Source organism: Coregonus lavaretus, assembly GCF_964263955.1.
Source record: "Coregonus lavaretus genome assembly, chromosome: 5".
Classification (NCBI taxonomy): Eukaryota; Metazoa; Chordata; class Actinopteri; order Salmoniformes; family Salmonidae; genus Coregonus; species Coregonus lavaretus.
Genome location: NC_139992.1, coordinates 30,316,530 through 30,333,183, shown reverse-complemented (window position 1 = coordinate 30,333,183; position 16,654 = coordinate 30,316,530). Strand labels below are relative to the sequence as shown.

Here is a 16,654-nt window from a genome sequence, read left to right as displayed (position 1 = left end):
TGCAGCAGATTACTGGAAAATTGTAAACAGCTAATCCAGACAGACGAGAAGATTTCTGAAAGACTGAGACAACAGAACAAATGGCACTTAAAATGCAACCAGTTTTACACAACCATGTAAAACTAGATGCCAATACTAGGTTTTAAAACACAACAGAAAAGCTAAATAAAAAAAGAAGGCCATTGTAACGACAAGTAACCTAGTTGCTGGAAAATCATTTAAGCTCCATTTAAACTCAAGGTGAGAGGAATGTATTAATATAATACAGAAAGAAAAGCCTTTTCTATTCCAGATCTGATAATACTCTCACAGTTGCTTTCACATTGTTTTATACCATAAATCTCGAGGGGCTCTGAGGTAAATGATTCCAATTTCCTTCTCTGTTAAGTTAGCTATAGAGCCCGTAAAAAATAAACAAGTGCCTCATTAATATCACTGAAGGTGTTTTAGCGACAAGGCCCCATAAGGGACCTATTTATTTAGGATAATTAATAAAGCGTGCTTCGGCTCCTTTGTCCCGGCGTAAATTCTACTACATTCTGTCGACCGCAGCAGTTCCTACAGGAGCGCCGGAGTGAGGGTGTGTGTGTGTGCGTGTGTGTGTGTGTGTGGTTCCTGTGACCTTGTCTCTAATTATGTGTGTGTGGCAGAGGGGGGTAGGGGCACGTCGTTTTGCCCCTAATGGTTTCTAAACAACCTTTATGGGCCCGAACACCTCTAGCACCTTAATAAGCTAGTTTGTGATCCATCCTGTCCCAGCCGTAAACCTATTCTCTCTGATACCCACTACTACCATATCCACAGAGGAGATGGGGAGTGGAGGGGTTAAATAGCATAGGAGTGGGGGGTCTGGAAAGCCATTACCCTCTTTGTGTGTGGGTGTTTTATGGGGTGGTTTTAAAGGATGTATGTCGGTTCTTTTGTCTTGCTACTGAATCAAATTACATGATCAATTCCAAGAGAAAATCCTAGTGTTTGTAGGTGAGTGCACTTGACTAGAGCACCTTTATTGGTATTTTGGTCAAATAAACACCTTCAACTAAAAAACTCCAACTCTGATAAGCAGCTTCACAAGCAAGCTTTGCGGCCCCTTCCCTCCCTGAGAGAGCTGCTCTCCTCTCTATGACACCATACGTCTGTTTACAGATCACCTAGCCGTGCTAATCAGAGACGGGGTCTCCCAGGGCCCGGCGCAGGGGTCCGAGGTCGGCGTTAAGCAGACAGCAGCGTGGTGCCGTGTCCCGCTTCGGCGAATCACAGGGGTTTAGGCTGCACCGCTCACATGTCAATCATCAAAACACAACAGCTGGTGATCTCTCACCACTTCTCTTCTCTCTCTCTGTCTGTCTGTGAGTGTGTGTGTGTGTGTACCCACAGCTGTGTGAGTTCACCAACTGTGTGTGTGTGCATGTGTGTACCAGTGTGTGTGTGTGTGTCTGGTACACTCCTCACGGGACTCTCTCTACTGTGTGTGTGTGTGTGTGTGTGTGTGTGTCAGGAGTGGTCTTGTTGTGTCGTTGATTGAGTGCCATATGAAGAGCCTCTCGGGAGTAGAATCAAAGCCTGTAAAGTCTCTCTCAATCTGTCTCTAAACCTAATGCTTTCAACATAAACAGCAAGAATTAAGGTAAGGCATGTTAGCTTCCACACAGCTCACTGTGACATGTAAACTGCATCAAGTGGTGCGGGAGCCCAATAGAATAACAGCTAAACAGAAAATAGGGTTAGTTAGCTAGTCTCATGCTTGATTCTGATGCACGCTGGTGCAAAATGAAAGAGAATATACCAAGTGATACACATTGAGTATTGTACATTGCTATATAAAACACACACGCACCCACACCTGCACGAGCAAAGAACCCTTCCTGGTGATTTTATGAAGCAGTGTTTTTGTGGTGTACTGCCTTCAGGGCAGAAAGCGGTAGAAAGCTGTCTGAAAGCTGAATGTTATTGTGAACTTTACCATAGTGAGTTTTTGGAAACCAAGATTCCAATAATAACGGTCTGCTTTCTAAAACTAGGAGCAACGACATCTAATGTTGTTAGCCTCATTGAGGATGCATTGCAAATGGCACACTATTCCCTATATAGTGCACTTCTTGGTCAAAGGTAGTACACTATGTAGGGACTAGGTGCCATATGGGACTCAGTCTTAGGGTTGTTAGCTATCCTTTGTATTTTCCTTGAATGTCCAAAGATTTAGGTAAAAAAAGCAATTTGCTGTGCTACAAAATGTTGTTTACCGCTTATTGCCTATTATTATATGTTCATCACGATCTCATGTATTCCATGGAAAATAGAATGTGGAGATTTAAGACTGCTCTGGCATCAGATAATCTTCAGAGTAAGCATTCCTTTCTACTGCAATAAGCAGTGGCTCAGTTCAGCTCTGCTCCCGCCCACACATGCAGACAAACAGTCCCTGTCTCTCTCACACAGACACAGTCCCACACAGACACAGTACCACATACACACACCTCTAAACACTGTGTCAAAGCGAACTATGAATGTCCCCGGGTTATAACTGGGTACTGTGAAGTTGTGAAGAAAATCATAAGTGCCTGTGAGAATCAGCTTTGTACACATAAATTACTGCGGCAATTAGGGACAAAACAGCACAAAAGGTTGGCTGGTTGGGAGTTCATCCTAATGTACTGCTGCCTCTGAAGAGAGGTGAGTCACCAGCATACAAATGGGCCTCTCCGGAGTGGAGTGGAGATGAGTGAAGGAGTGGAGATGAGTGAAGGAGAGGAGAGACCGCCATCTGAATGACAGATACAACGAGCACAGGAAAGACGATGAGAGGAGAGAGGTGAGTGAGGAGATAGAAAGAGCGAGAGAAAGAGAGCGAGAGAAAACGCAAGAGCGAGCGAGAGAAAACGCGAGAGCGAGAGAGAGAGAGAGCGAGAGCGAGAGATACAGTATGTATATGATTGCCATAGCCTGAGGGACATCCCATGACCATTAATTCCCTATAATATTTACATTGTATATAACTTACAAGTAATGCATAGTGTAACCGTCATCCATGAACACTTTGTTGTTTATTAATTAGCCATTTTTTATTTTAATATCTTTTTTTTATTTAATTAAATGTATCGACCAAAGATTACACAATACAACAGCAGTAGTGTTGTACCTGTATAAATGATTATATGTACAATTATTATTACTACTAAAATGAACTATTTCATTATTTTAAAAAAGCATATTGATGAGTTAGTTAAGAAGCTGAGAATACCCCCTAAAAAAAAATACCCCCTATTTTTTTTAAAATGTTATTATTAAATAAAAAAAGGATGTGAGAATAAAAATGGGCTTCTTCTATAGAAATAGGTTCTGCCTCTCGCTAAATAGTAGAAAGCAGATTATTCAGTCGAAGTTCGTATCGGTCCTAGACTATGGCGACATCATCTATATGAACGCAGCTGCCACTTCATTAAAGCCGTTAGATGCAGCTTATCATAGGGCACTACGCTTTATTACGGGCAACAATTTTAATACTCATCACTGCATTCTCTACCAGAAAGTTGGTTGGCCCTCTTTGATGTCACGTAGGTTAATATATTGCTATGTTTTAATTTATAAAGCCCTTTTACAAAAAGTCCCACTATACCTAACATCTTTACTAAACGTTACATTTACATTTTAGTCATTTAGCAGACGCTCTTATCCAGAGCGACTTACAGGAGCAATTAGGGTTAAGTGCCTTGCTCAAGGGCACATCGACAGATTTTTCACCTAGTCGGCTCGGGGATTAGAACCAGCGACCTTTCGGTTACTGGCACAACGCTCTTAACCACTAAGCTACCTGCCGCCTGACACTTTAGACATATGAGTTACCACACCAGGTCTCAGGGATGGTTAACTCTGGAAATTCCTTTGATCTCTACTGAGTTTGGTAAATCAGCTTTAAGTTCTCGAACCTTTTTTGAGGAACAATCTTCAAAATGTTCCTAAATTTGATGTTTTGGTGCCTCGAGGGCAATTCAGAAAGCTGATTGAGGACCTTATTACTGATTAATGTGTTTGTTTTTTATGACCGTGCTTTTCTGTCTGCTTGCATTTTGTATTTATATTGATGTGTGTATTTTCTGTAATTTATGTAATTCAGGTCTCATCTGTAAAAGAGACCGTCTCAGTATGACTCCTTGCTAAAATAAAGGTTAAATAAATAAAATTATCCTCATTGCATTGTAATGTATTTACTGAAATGCTGTACCATGCTTTGACACTATCTACAAATTGTATTTCATGCCAATAAAGCAATCTGATTTTGAGAGAGGGAGCGAAAGGGCGACTGAGAACAAAAGACAGAGAGAAAAAGAGAGAGTGAGAAAGAGAGAAAGTGTGACAGAGAAAACGAGAGAGAGTACTAGTTGAAGTAAATCAAATCCTCTTCCACACCCTGGTGTAATTACACAACATTTCATCCCTAGCGAGTGTTTAAAAGACAGTGAGACCAAACGGTGGCAGCGGGCACCACCTGGGAACCACGCCGGGTGTGTGGCTAGCGGCAGCACTCCGCTCTGAACACACCGCTAAATGGCTGTAAGGATGCTATAGCCTTGCCACCTACCTGCCTTCTTCCACTGCCTAGCTACCTCTGTGTCTGGGGCCTTTTACATCAAGACCAAACACACACACACACTCGTGCGCTCACACATATGGGCTCACACACACGCACGGCTCTGATGTTGTTATAGCTGTAAATCAATAAGCGACAAAGAGAGAGAGAAAGTAAGGAGGAGGCGGAACAGTTCCCTGGGTGATACGCTCAACGCCGCCCGCCACCAGGCTGACGGGTAAAAGGCTGTATCTGGCTACAGTAGAGTGCAGAGAGAGAATATTTAATTCTGAAGAGATGGAACAGAGGGGGAGAGTGGGAAGGAGCGACTAACCTACACACAGGGGACTCTACTGTGACCAAACCTGTATGTATTCATGTGTGTGGCCAATTCAACACACACACACACACACACACAATGCATCAATATCTGCTCCCCTGGAACTACTACTCCACATACACATAAAAATACACACGCCTAACCCATTCTCTCCTGGGGAGGTGGTACACACACACACAGGCGCACACACACAGGTACACAGTGAAAGTAAACAGTGGAAAGGAGAGGAGAATCCATGTACCTGAATGCCGTCCAACAGCTTGCTCATGCACCAGAAACTGTCAGCCTCGATGTTCCGCAAAGCCTCCTCCTGCAAGCTGGAAACGTCAAAGTTCTCCACCTCCTCCTCTGTACCGAGAGAGAGAGAGAGAAAGAGAAGGGGAGTGTGAGAGAGAGAGTGAAAAATAGTGAATTGGGTCTACCAGCATCACAGCAGGGGCCTTCTATTAAACAGAAAAACAGAAGAGAAAGAGATGTTCTTGAGGAGAGCCTGAGGAGTCTCTCTCTCTCCTTGATGAAGTGTAGTGGTACAGATGTTTGTTCTCAGAGCTTCATGGAGGGCCTCTCTAACAGCACCTGTTAACAACACATCTATTTCCTCTCCACACCTATTCACACGTACATTTACATTATGCAATCTGTTTGTTCTTACTACATCTACAACCATAGTCATTCAACTACATCTACTCTCCACAGTCATTCAAATATACAGCACTAATCTATATTTAAAAAATGAAGATGGCTATCAAAAGCCATTCAAACACAGTACATATTATGAAGCTAGACATCAGCAATGAAGTCCATCCGTGGGTTAAGTGTATTATCACCTGAATGACAGTTGAACATAGCTCAATGATTTAATCATTTATTCACCCCCAACGATGAAATCGTGGATCAGTCTCTGTCAATTCGTTCGTACGTACTAGGATTGAATGGCGGGAACCCGGTTACCGAGATTTACCGCCCATCCCACTCCCCTTTCCCGGGATAAATAACTGTGAGAAACAGTAAATTATAATAAATTATTTTTATGAACAGCATGACATGAAACTGAACTGTTAAATGATATGCAATGTCTAAATCTGGCTTTGCTACGGCCTCTGCATGATGAATCAACACTAAGGGTGGGGACAGACAGCGCAGTTCACAATGCATGTACCGTAATTTTCGGACTATAAGCCGCGCCTTTTTTCCCATTTTTCGACCCTGCGGCTTATATAACGGTGCGGCTAATCTATGGATTTTTACAGCTAACGGCCACTAGAAGACCTCCTAAATCTATGGATTTTGCAGGTTAGAGTCCACCAACTTTAACTCTATGGGCTCTATGAACGGTCCGCGCCCCCCACCTTTAAGCGGCGGGCTCCAGCAGGAGGGGCTGGAGGCCGGAAAAGAGTGAGACAGGTAGCGCGCAAAAGTAAAAGAGTAACCGAGAGTGGTACGAGAGACAGAACGAGAGCAAGACAGACATACATTACGAGAGCGAGACAGTTTGTCTCTTTCCCGACAATCCCCTCTGTGCACGAACCCTTACATATGGTAATTAAACATTAAAACACCTGCGGCTTATAGTCCAGTGCGGCTTATATATGTACACATCATACAATATCATTCAATTTAGCTGCTGCGGCTTATACTCCTGTGCGCCTTATAGTGCGGAAAATACGGTAGACCTATCATCTCATCATGGTAACTTTCCTTCTTGTGACAGGTAGGCCTGCAGTTGCTGCAGCATAGCCTATGCTACAGTAATATAAAGACTGAATGCAGCATAGTCTATGCTACAGTAATATAAAGACTGAATGCAGCATAGTCTATGCTACAGTAATATAAAGACTGAATGCAGCATAGTCTATGCTACAGTAATATAAAGACTGAATGCAGCATAGTCTATGCTACAGTAATATAAAGACTGAATGCAGTATAGCCTATGCTACAGTAATATAAAGACTGAATGCAGCATAGCCTATGCTACAGTAATATAAAGACTGAATGCAGCATAGCCTATGCTACAGTAATATAAAGACTGAATGCAGCATAGTCTATGCTACAGTAATATAAAGACTGAATGCAGCATAGTCTATGCTACAGTAATATAAAGACTGAATGCGTGTCTAATTTAGCCATCTCCATCTGGCTGTCGGGGATCACCTTGTTTTATAATTGTAAAGTTATATATTTTTTAATTGCAACTACAGAATTTTAAAACAACCTATCACTCGAATATTGTTGCTTTAAATCCGTGCACGCGTGAGTACTCTCTCGCAGTCTTTCTCTCTCTCCATCAATTGCATCCAAAATAGATAATTATTTTCGAAATTGATATATAGCCCTATATATAGATATCCTAGCCTACCTTTTTCGGGTAATACATTCAATGCAGTATCAGCCTTTTATTTACCTAATGAATGGTGGGTTATGCATAATAAGCTTCTAACTTATAGCCTCTGTCTCATAAGCAACACGCGCACCTGTGCTCCGCTGGCCTCTCATTAAAAAACACTCCTTAGCTCCTGGAGTCCCATGCAGGAAAAGCTTTTTTTGCATTTCTTATGCCAATAGACTATTTGAAGAGGGACGCAAGTTCTTTTTTGATGAATACAGTGGCTTGCGAAAGTATTCACCCCTCTTGGCATTTTTCCTATTTTGTTGCCTTACAACCTGGAATTAAAATTGATTTTTGGGGGTTTGTATCATTTGATTTACACAACATGCCTACCACTTTGAAGAAGCAAAATATTTTTTGTTGTGAAACAAACAAGAAATAAGACAAAAAAAAACAGAAAACTTGAGCGTGCATAACTATTCACCCCCCCAAAGTCAATACTTTGTAGAGCCACCTTTTTCAGCAATTACAGCTGCAAGTATCTTGGGGTATGTCTCTATGAGTTAGCCACTGGGATTTTGGCCCATTCTTCAAGGCAAAACTGCTCCAGCTCCTTCAAGTTGGATGGGTTCCGCTGGTGTACAGCAATCTTTAAGTCATACCACAGATTCTCAATTGGATTGAGGTCTGGGCTTTGACTAGGCCATTCCAAGACATTAAAATGTTTCCGCTTAAACCACTCGAGTGTTGCTTTAGCAGTATGCTTAGGGTCATTGTTCTGCTGGAAGGTGAACCTCCGTCCCAGTCTCAAATCTATGGAAGACTGAAACAGGTTTCCCTCAAGAATTTCCCTGTATTTAGCGCCATCCATCATTCCTTCAATTCTGACCAGTTTCCCCAGTCCCTGCCGATGAAAAACATCCCCACAGCATGATGCTGCCACCACCATGCTTCACTGTGGGGATGGTGTTCTCAGGATGATGAGAGGTGTTTGGCCCTCTCGGCAGGTTTGTTGTGGTGCCATATTCTTTCCATTTTTTTAATAATGGATTTAAATGGTGCTCCGTGGGATGTTCAAAGTTTCTGATTAAAAAAAAGTATAACCCAACCCTGATCTGTACTTCTCCACAACTTTGTCCCTGACCTGTTTGGAGAGCTCCTTGGTCTTCATGGCCCCTTGCTTAGTGGTGTTGCAGACTTGGGGCCTTTCTGAACAGTTGTATATATACTGAGATCATGTGACACTTAGATTGAACACAGGTGGACTTTGTTTAACTAATTACAGTGGGGAAAAAAAGTATTTAGTCAGCCACCAATTGTGCAAGTTCTCCCACTTAAAAAATGAGAGAGGCCTGTAATTTTCATCATAGGTACACGTCAACTATGACAGACAAAATGAGGAAAAAAAATCCAGAAAATCACATTGTAGGATTTTTTATGAATTTATTTCCATATTATGGTGGAAAATAAGTATTTGGTCAATAACAAAAGTTTCTCAATACTTTGTTATATACCCTTTGTTGGCAATGACACAGGTCAAACGCTTTCTGTAAGTCTTCACAAGGTTTTCACACACTGTTGCTGGTATTTTGGCCCATTCCTCCATGCAGATCTCCTCTAGAGCAGTGATGTTTTGGGGCTGTCGCTGGGCAACACGGACTTTCAACTCCCTCCAAAGATTTTCTATGGGGTTGAGATCTGGAGACTGGCTAGGCCACTCCAGGACCTTAAAATGCTTCTTACGAAGCCACTCCTTCGTTGCCCGGGCGGTGTGTTTGGGATCATTGTCATGCTGAAAGACCCAGCCACGTTTCATCTTCAATGCCCTTCAAATCAAATCAAATCAAATTTTATTGGTCACATGCGCCGAATACAACAGGTGCAGACATTGCAGTGAAATGCTTACTTACAGCCCTTAACCAACAGTGCATTTATTTTAAACAAAAAAAGTAAGAATAAAACAACAACAACAAAAAAGTGTTGAGAAAAAAAGAGCAGAAGTAAAATAAAGTGACAGTAGGGAGGCTATATATACAGTAAAATAAAGTGACAGTAGGGAGGCTATATATACAGGGGGGTACCGTTGCAGAGTCAATGTGCGGGGGCACCGGCTAGTTGAGGTAGTTGAGGTAATATGTACATGTGGGTAGAGTTAAAGTGACTATGCATAAATACTTAACAGAGTAGCAGCAGCGTAAAAAGGATGGGGTGGGGGGGCAGTGCAAATAGTCCGGGTAGCCATGATTAGCTGTTCAGGAGTCTTATGGCTTGGGGGTAGAAGCTGTTGAGAAGTCTTTTGGACCTAGACTTGGCACTCCGGTACCGCTTGCCGTGCGGTAGCAGAGAGAACAGTCTATGACTAGGGTGGCTGGAGTCTTTGACAATTTTGAGGGCCTTCCTCTGACACCGCCTGGTATAGAGGTCCTGGATGGCAGGGAGCTTTGCCCCAGTGATGTACTGGGCCGTACGCACTACCCTCTGTAGTGCCTTGCGGTCAGAGGCCAAGCAGTTGCCATACCTTTGCTGATGGAAGGAGGTTTTCACTAAAAATCTCACGATACATGGCCACATTCATTCTTTCCTTTACACGGATCAGTCGTCCTGGTCCCTTTGCAGAAAAACAGCCCCAAAGCATGATGTTTCCACCCCCATGCTTCACAGTAGGTATGGTGTTCTTTGGATGCAACTCAGCATTCTTTGTCCTCCAAACACGACGAGTTGAGTTTTTACCAAAAAGTTATATTTTGGTTTCATCTGACCATATGACATTCTCCCAATCCTCTTCTGGATCATCCAAATGCACTGTAGCAAACTTCAGACAGGCCTGGACATGTACTGGCTTAAGCAGGGGGACACGTCTGGCACTGCAGGATTTGAGTCCCTGGCGGCGTAGTGTGTTACTGATGGTAGGCTTTGTTACTTTGGTCCCAGCTCTCTGCAGGTCATTCACTAGGTCCCCCCGTGTGGTTCTGGGATTTTTGCTCACCGTTCTTGTGATCATTTTGACCCCACAGGGTGAGATCTTGCGTGGAGCCCCAGATCGAGGGAGATTATCAGTGGTCTTGTATGTCTTCCATTTCCTAATAATTGCTCCCACAGTTGATTTCTTCAAACCAAGCTGCTTACCTATTGCAGATTCAGTCTTCCCAGCCTGGTGCAGGTCTACAATTTTGTTTCTGGTGTCCTTTGACAGCTCTTTGGTCTTGGCCATAGTGGAGTTTGGAGTGTGACTGTTTGAGGTTGTGGACAGGTGTCTTTTATACTGATAACAAGTTCAAACAGGTGCCATTAATACAGGTAACAAGTGGAGGACAGAGGAGCCTCTTAAAGAAGAAGTTACAGGTCTGTGAGAGCCAGAAATCTTGCTTGTTTGTAGGTGACCAAATACTTATTTTCCACCATAATTTGCAAATAAATTCATAAAAAATCCTACAATGTGATTTTCTGGATTTTTTTTCTTCTCAATTTGTCTGTCATAGTTGACGTGTACCTATGATGAAAATTACAGGCCTCTCTCATCTTTTTAAGTGGGAGAACTTGCACAATTGGTGGCTGACTAAATACTTTTATTCCCCACTGTATGTGACTTCTGAAGGTAATTGGTTGCACCAGATCTTATTTAGGGGCTTCATAGCAAAAAGGGGGTGACTACATATGCACGCACCACTTTTCCGTGATTTATTTTTTAGAACTATTTGAAACAAGTTCATTTCACTTCACCAATTTGGACTATCTTGTGTATGTCCATTACATGAAATCTAAATAAAAATCAATTTAAATTACAGGTTGATATGCAACACAATAGGAAAAACGCCAAGGGGGATGAATACTTTTGCAAGGCACTGTACAGCAGCCAATAGATCTCACGGGTAGTTTGAAAGGGAGAACGCACAATGGGGGTAGGCTATAGCAGTTAGTTCTTCAGACCCATAACCATTCAATATTTGTGAAGAAAAGTGAAAGCCTTCTGCATCTAATTCTAGTCCTATATTATTCAAGGATGCCATTAGAATGATGAAGATAAGGACAACGAAACTTATTTAATTTAACTGTTGTAAGCGAGGAATGAATGAAGCAACAATAGAGAGAGAAAAAGGTAGTCTAATAACATTAGGGGAAATATTATTAAAGCTATATACTGTATACGTCAGCCTACTAATTATACAAATAGGACCTATTATATTTCAAAATTAAAATCAAATTCACTAGCCTATACTTGTAACTTTGTAGGCCACATGTGCTGCACCAGAATTGCATGTTCTCTTCTGCTTTATCATGATTTGAATGATGTGCGTAATTCCAGTCCATATTATACAATACAGTAATACAGTTCACACGCCAAAAGATTAACCTACTGGAGCTAGTTTCATTTATGTACCGAAGAGACCATATAGCTAACTACATCTACGGGTTTTTATGTTTTTCTGTCACGCATAATGTGCAGTAGCCTACATCATATACAGTATCAGTCAAAAGTTTGGACACACCTACTCTTTCAAGGGTTTTTCTTTATTTTTACATTGTAGAATAATGGTGAAGACATCAAAACTATGAAATAACACATATGGAATCATGTAGTAACCAAAAAAGTGTTAAACAAATCTATATATATTTTATATTTGAGATTCTGCAAATAGCCACCCTTTGCCTTGCTTGGAGAAAAGTGATTTATTCTCGGCATAGCAACATTTGTAAAATACCTAGAAAATATTCAACCCTAGTACGTATGTTCTTTAGTCACACACGATATCTCAGACACCACTGGCCCGTTTTAGACGAAACTTGCGATGAATGACGCGTCTGGCCATAGAGACCAAGCATTTACAAAATTACATTGATTGGCGCTATAGTAATCAACTGAAACTTTGAACTTTGAACAAACATATCTCCTGTCCCATTTGTGTTACAGTCATGGACATGTTGTACATACTTGATAGTTTTTTCTCTCTCATTAATTCACACAACATAAATTGGAATTATTGTCACTAAGGGGGAGGGGGGGGGTCTTCATAATTTGTTGCCTTGTTAACCATACGTCCATCTAATTACCTCTATATGTCCGTCGTGTGTCAACCTGGGTTAATTGAGACCAGGTGTAATATAATCTGTCATCACGCTGATGGGTGACATATGGGTTTATTAACATATAAATCAGATTGATCAGGTGAGGCATGGGGAACATGATGAGTGCATGACAGATACGGTGTGGGCTGTAGGGAGGGCTGTATGTAGGGTTTGACATGTTCTTGACAACAGCAGCAGAGTGGAACACTAGAGAGAGATGATACTGATTAATCACACACTACTACTCACACATACCTGACGAACCACTATCTCTTTATACACATCACTGGCCTGCCGTCTATTAGGTGTTTGTGTCCTCAGTGGCTACTCTGACAGGTAACACCAGGGGAGGTGAGCAGCAGCCAAGCCCTCAGGTAAATAGGGAGAAGAGAGAAGGGCCAAACTGCTGAAGACGGGCTCTAATGTGGACAGGGAGAAGGGATGGCTGGATGGATAGATTGTTCAAAGACAGGAGAGCCTTTTCAGGAGCCCTTAATACAGTGGTCACCAACCGGTAGATTGCAATCGACTGGTCGATCTTCAAGGCATTCCTAGTCGATCACCAAACATTTCTGTAGAAAAGCCAACGATGGCCTCCCAAGTGGCGCAGCGGTCTAAGGCACTGTATTGCAGTGCTTGACGCATCACTACAGACCCGGGTTCGATCCCAGGCTGTGTCACAGCCGGCTGTGACCAGGAGAGCTGTGAGGCGGCGCACAATTGGCCCAGCGTTGTCCGGGTTAGGGGAGTGTTTGACCGGCTAGAATGGCCTTGTCCCATCGCGCTCTAGCGACTCCTTGTGGTAGGCTGGGCGTCTGCAAGCTGACTTCGGTCGCCAGCTGGACGTGTTTCCTCTGACACATTGGTGCAGCCGGCTTCTGGGTTAAGCGAGCAGTGTGTCAAGAAGCAGTGCGGCTTGGCAGGATTGTGTTTCGGAGGACGCATGGCTCTCGACCTTCGCCTCTCCCGAGTCCGTAGGGGAGTTGCAGCGATGGGACAAGAATGTAACTACCAATTGGGGAGAAAAAGGGGTAAAAGTAGAAAAAATAAATAAAAAAGAACACCAACGATAAAGCCTTGCGCTATTTATTTATTTTTGTTCGTCTTGCGCTGTTCGCGGTAGGTCCACTTGATTCAGAAGCCCTGCACCCTGGGTAGGCAAAGTATTCCCATTTTGAACCATTTAATTTGTCTGAAGGGACAAACTCCGCATACCCGGCAGACCAGGGGCTAAATCAAGTGTGCCTACCGTGCTGGCCAATCGGATAGCTCATATCAACGTGCCTAAAGCTTCCATGAAACTATTAAAGAATACAGCAGAGCTGCTGTTTCTATGTGTGAGTTCATGCTTAAGTTTTTTTTCAGCACTGTCAACACTGGCTTTTTTCAACACTTTTAGAAAAGATAAAACACGCTTCTCCCTACTTCCACTCACGCTACAACCAGCACTGTAGCTGCAATGAATGAAGTAGCCAAGTGTATCGCATTTTTTATTATTAGGAACATTTCCCTTTTTCTGGTCATAGGAACAACATCAATTCAAGTATGAGGCAGAAATAATGTGGTGCGACTCGAGATTCGCCATCAGGTGGAAGACTGTGTCCCCTCTCTCAGGTCAGTCTAACCAGAGGAAAGGAGAGAGCAGAGACTGTGAGAGGCAGACACTGTGCTGCTCTCTCCTTTCCTCCGCTGAGACTGACCATCAGATGCATGTACCATCAGTCCAGTGAAATAAAAAAGCTAACTATTTCAATTTATGCTCAGCTGTGCCTAGCAAGTGATACAAGAACTGATCTATGTTGTTATCAAAGCTTTTTAAATATAATATGGTCTGAGAAGAACAATATTGACAGGCCAATCATAGCCAATATGCTGTGATAATGTATTAGGCCTACTGCACAAACCTCGAACTGCACAAACCACAAACTATTTTTATTAGATTAACGTTGCATAGGCTTACATCTTTAAAAAAAAGATCTGAGTGGTAGATCTCAGCTTGCTTTTTGACTCCGAAAGTCATCTTGAGAAAAGGTTGGTGACCACTGCGTTAATACAATCAGACCCTCCCCAGGACTTAACTGCCAGTTTAACACTGTTCTGTTCAAGTGAGGTGAGGGTAGGGAGGACACTTGTGTAGATCTGCTAGGAGTGTGTGCAAGTGTCTTGGGGGCAGAGGGGTTGATGTGGAATTGGGGCTAACTCAGAGTATGCATGAACAAGGGCACAAGAAAGAAGGCACTGCGTTTCTATTCCTCAAACGTCTGTACTACTTGTTCCACAAATCAACAGCTCCCCCTGTGGTCACTGGAGGAACTGAAGCCTTCTCTGACATGATAGCACAATGATATAGAATTGCATTTCCATTGGGAGGGAAGCACAACAAATATGATTTCCTTTACTATATTGGGAGAGCTGAGTCACCTACACAGTGTTCTCTCTCACACCCAGTGTTCTCTGCTTTATTCAGCCACATACTCACTCTACGTCTCTCCCCTACACACTCTTTACTAAGACAAGTCGCTGGGGCCACCACTTAGTTTGACATCATCAGTAGTAGACGTCACAAAGCTAGAATGAGATTCTATTTCTGTGAGTCGACACGTCAGAGACACGCACAAACCCAGGGAGTAGGTCAGATTTAATAGTAAGAGCCTTTTGCTGAGAGGAGGAATGTGTCAGTAAGAGTGTGTTATGGCCCTTATGATTATGGCTCATGGTGCACCAAAGAACAGAACAGTTATAGGTGAGCAGTCAGACTATGTGGGTTAAATAGGCAGAGTGAAAAGTCCCAAGGTGTACTCTTCCTAGCTCCGCACAAAAACACACACACTCTCCCTCCCCTCTCTCTCTCTCTCTAAGGGTAGGACCATGCAATCTGTCGAATAGTTTCGTCAGGAGAGAGAGCAGGGCTGTAGCCTGTGGTCATTCAGCCGCTACAGAGGCTACAGAGGCAAGGTGACATGGCCTCTGAGCATCACACAAACACACAAAGCGAGAGAGAGAGGTGACACGGCCACTAAGCATCACACTGACTGGACACAGGAACCAGAGAGACAGAAGGACAATAGAGAACAGAGGACCAGAGAGCAGGGATACAGCCATACAAGGTGAAGCCCAGGCCATGGGAGGGTGAGATAAAGGTGTTTGACCATTAACAGCGGGATACAGGTGTATGGATAGACACACTAGTACACACTAACAAACAAACACACACATCCACTAGGGCTAAACCCCAATTAGTCGACTGGTCGATTGTTTGGTCTAAGACATTTGCTACTGAAATTGTATATGGTTACAGTGGGGGGGGAAAGTATTTAGTCAGCCACCAATTGTACAAGTTCTCCCACTTAAAAAGATGAGAGAGGCCTGTAATTTTCATCATAGGTACACGTCAACTATGACAGACAAATTAAGATTTTTTTTCTCCAGAAAATCACATTGTAGGATTTTTTATGAATTTATTTGCACATTATGGTGGAAAATAAGTATTTGGTCACCTACAAACAAGCAAGATTTCTGGCTCTCACAGACCTGTAACTTCTTCTTTAAGAGGCTCCTCTGTCCTCCACTCGTTAACTGTATTAATGGCACCTGTTTGAACTTGTTATCAGTATAAAAGACACCTGTCCACAACCTCAAACAGTCACACTCCAAACTCCACTATGGCCAAGACCAAAGAGCTGTCAAAGGACACCAGAAACCAAATTGTAGACCTGCACCAGGCTGGGAAGACTGAATCTGCAATAGGTAAGCAGCTTGGTTTGAAGAAATCAACTGTGGGAGCAATTATTAGGAAATGGAAGACATACAAGACCACTGATAATCTCCCTCGATCTGGGGCTCCACGCAAGATCTCACCCCGTTGGGTCAAAATGATCACAAGAACAGTGAGCAAAAATCCCAGAACCACACGGGGGGACCTAGTGAATGACCTGCAGAGAGCTGGGACCAAAGTAACAAAGCCTACCATCAGTAACACACTACGCCGCCAGGGACTCAAATCATGCAGTGCCAGACGTGTCCCCCTGCTTAAGCCAGTACAGGCCCTTCTGAAGTTTGCTGGAGTGCATTTGGATGAGCCAGAAGAGGATTGGGAGAATGTCATATGGTCAGATGAAACCAAAATAGAACTTTTTGGTAAAAACTCAACTCGTCGTGTTTGGAGGACAAAGAATGCTGAGTTGCATCCAAAGAACACCATACCTACTGTGAAGCATGGGGGTGGAAACATCATGCTTTGGGGCTGTTTTTCTGCAAAGGGACCAGGACGACTGATCCGTGTAAAGGAAAGAATGAATGGGGCCATGTATCGTGAGATTTTGAGTGAAAACCTCCTTCCATCAGCAAGGGCATTGAA

General features: G+C 42.9%; 1 protein-coding gene across 1 annotated transcript in view; it reads right to left on the bottom strand.

Annotated features, from left to right (window-relative positions):
* LOC311129131 (TBC1 domain family member 22B-like) overlaps window positions 1–16,654 on the bottom strand; it is a 193,745-nt gene that overhangs the window by 87,187 nt on the left and 89,904 nt on the right. Inside the window, exon 10 of the mRNA XM_084161423.1 lies at window positions 5,149–5,255. Coding sequence (XP_084017549.1) covers window positions 5,149–5,255 — 107 coding nt within the window. The remainder of the gene's footprint in view (window positions 1–5,148; window positions 5,256–16,654) is intronic.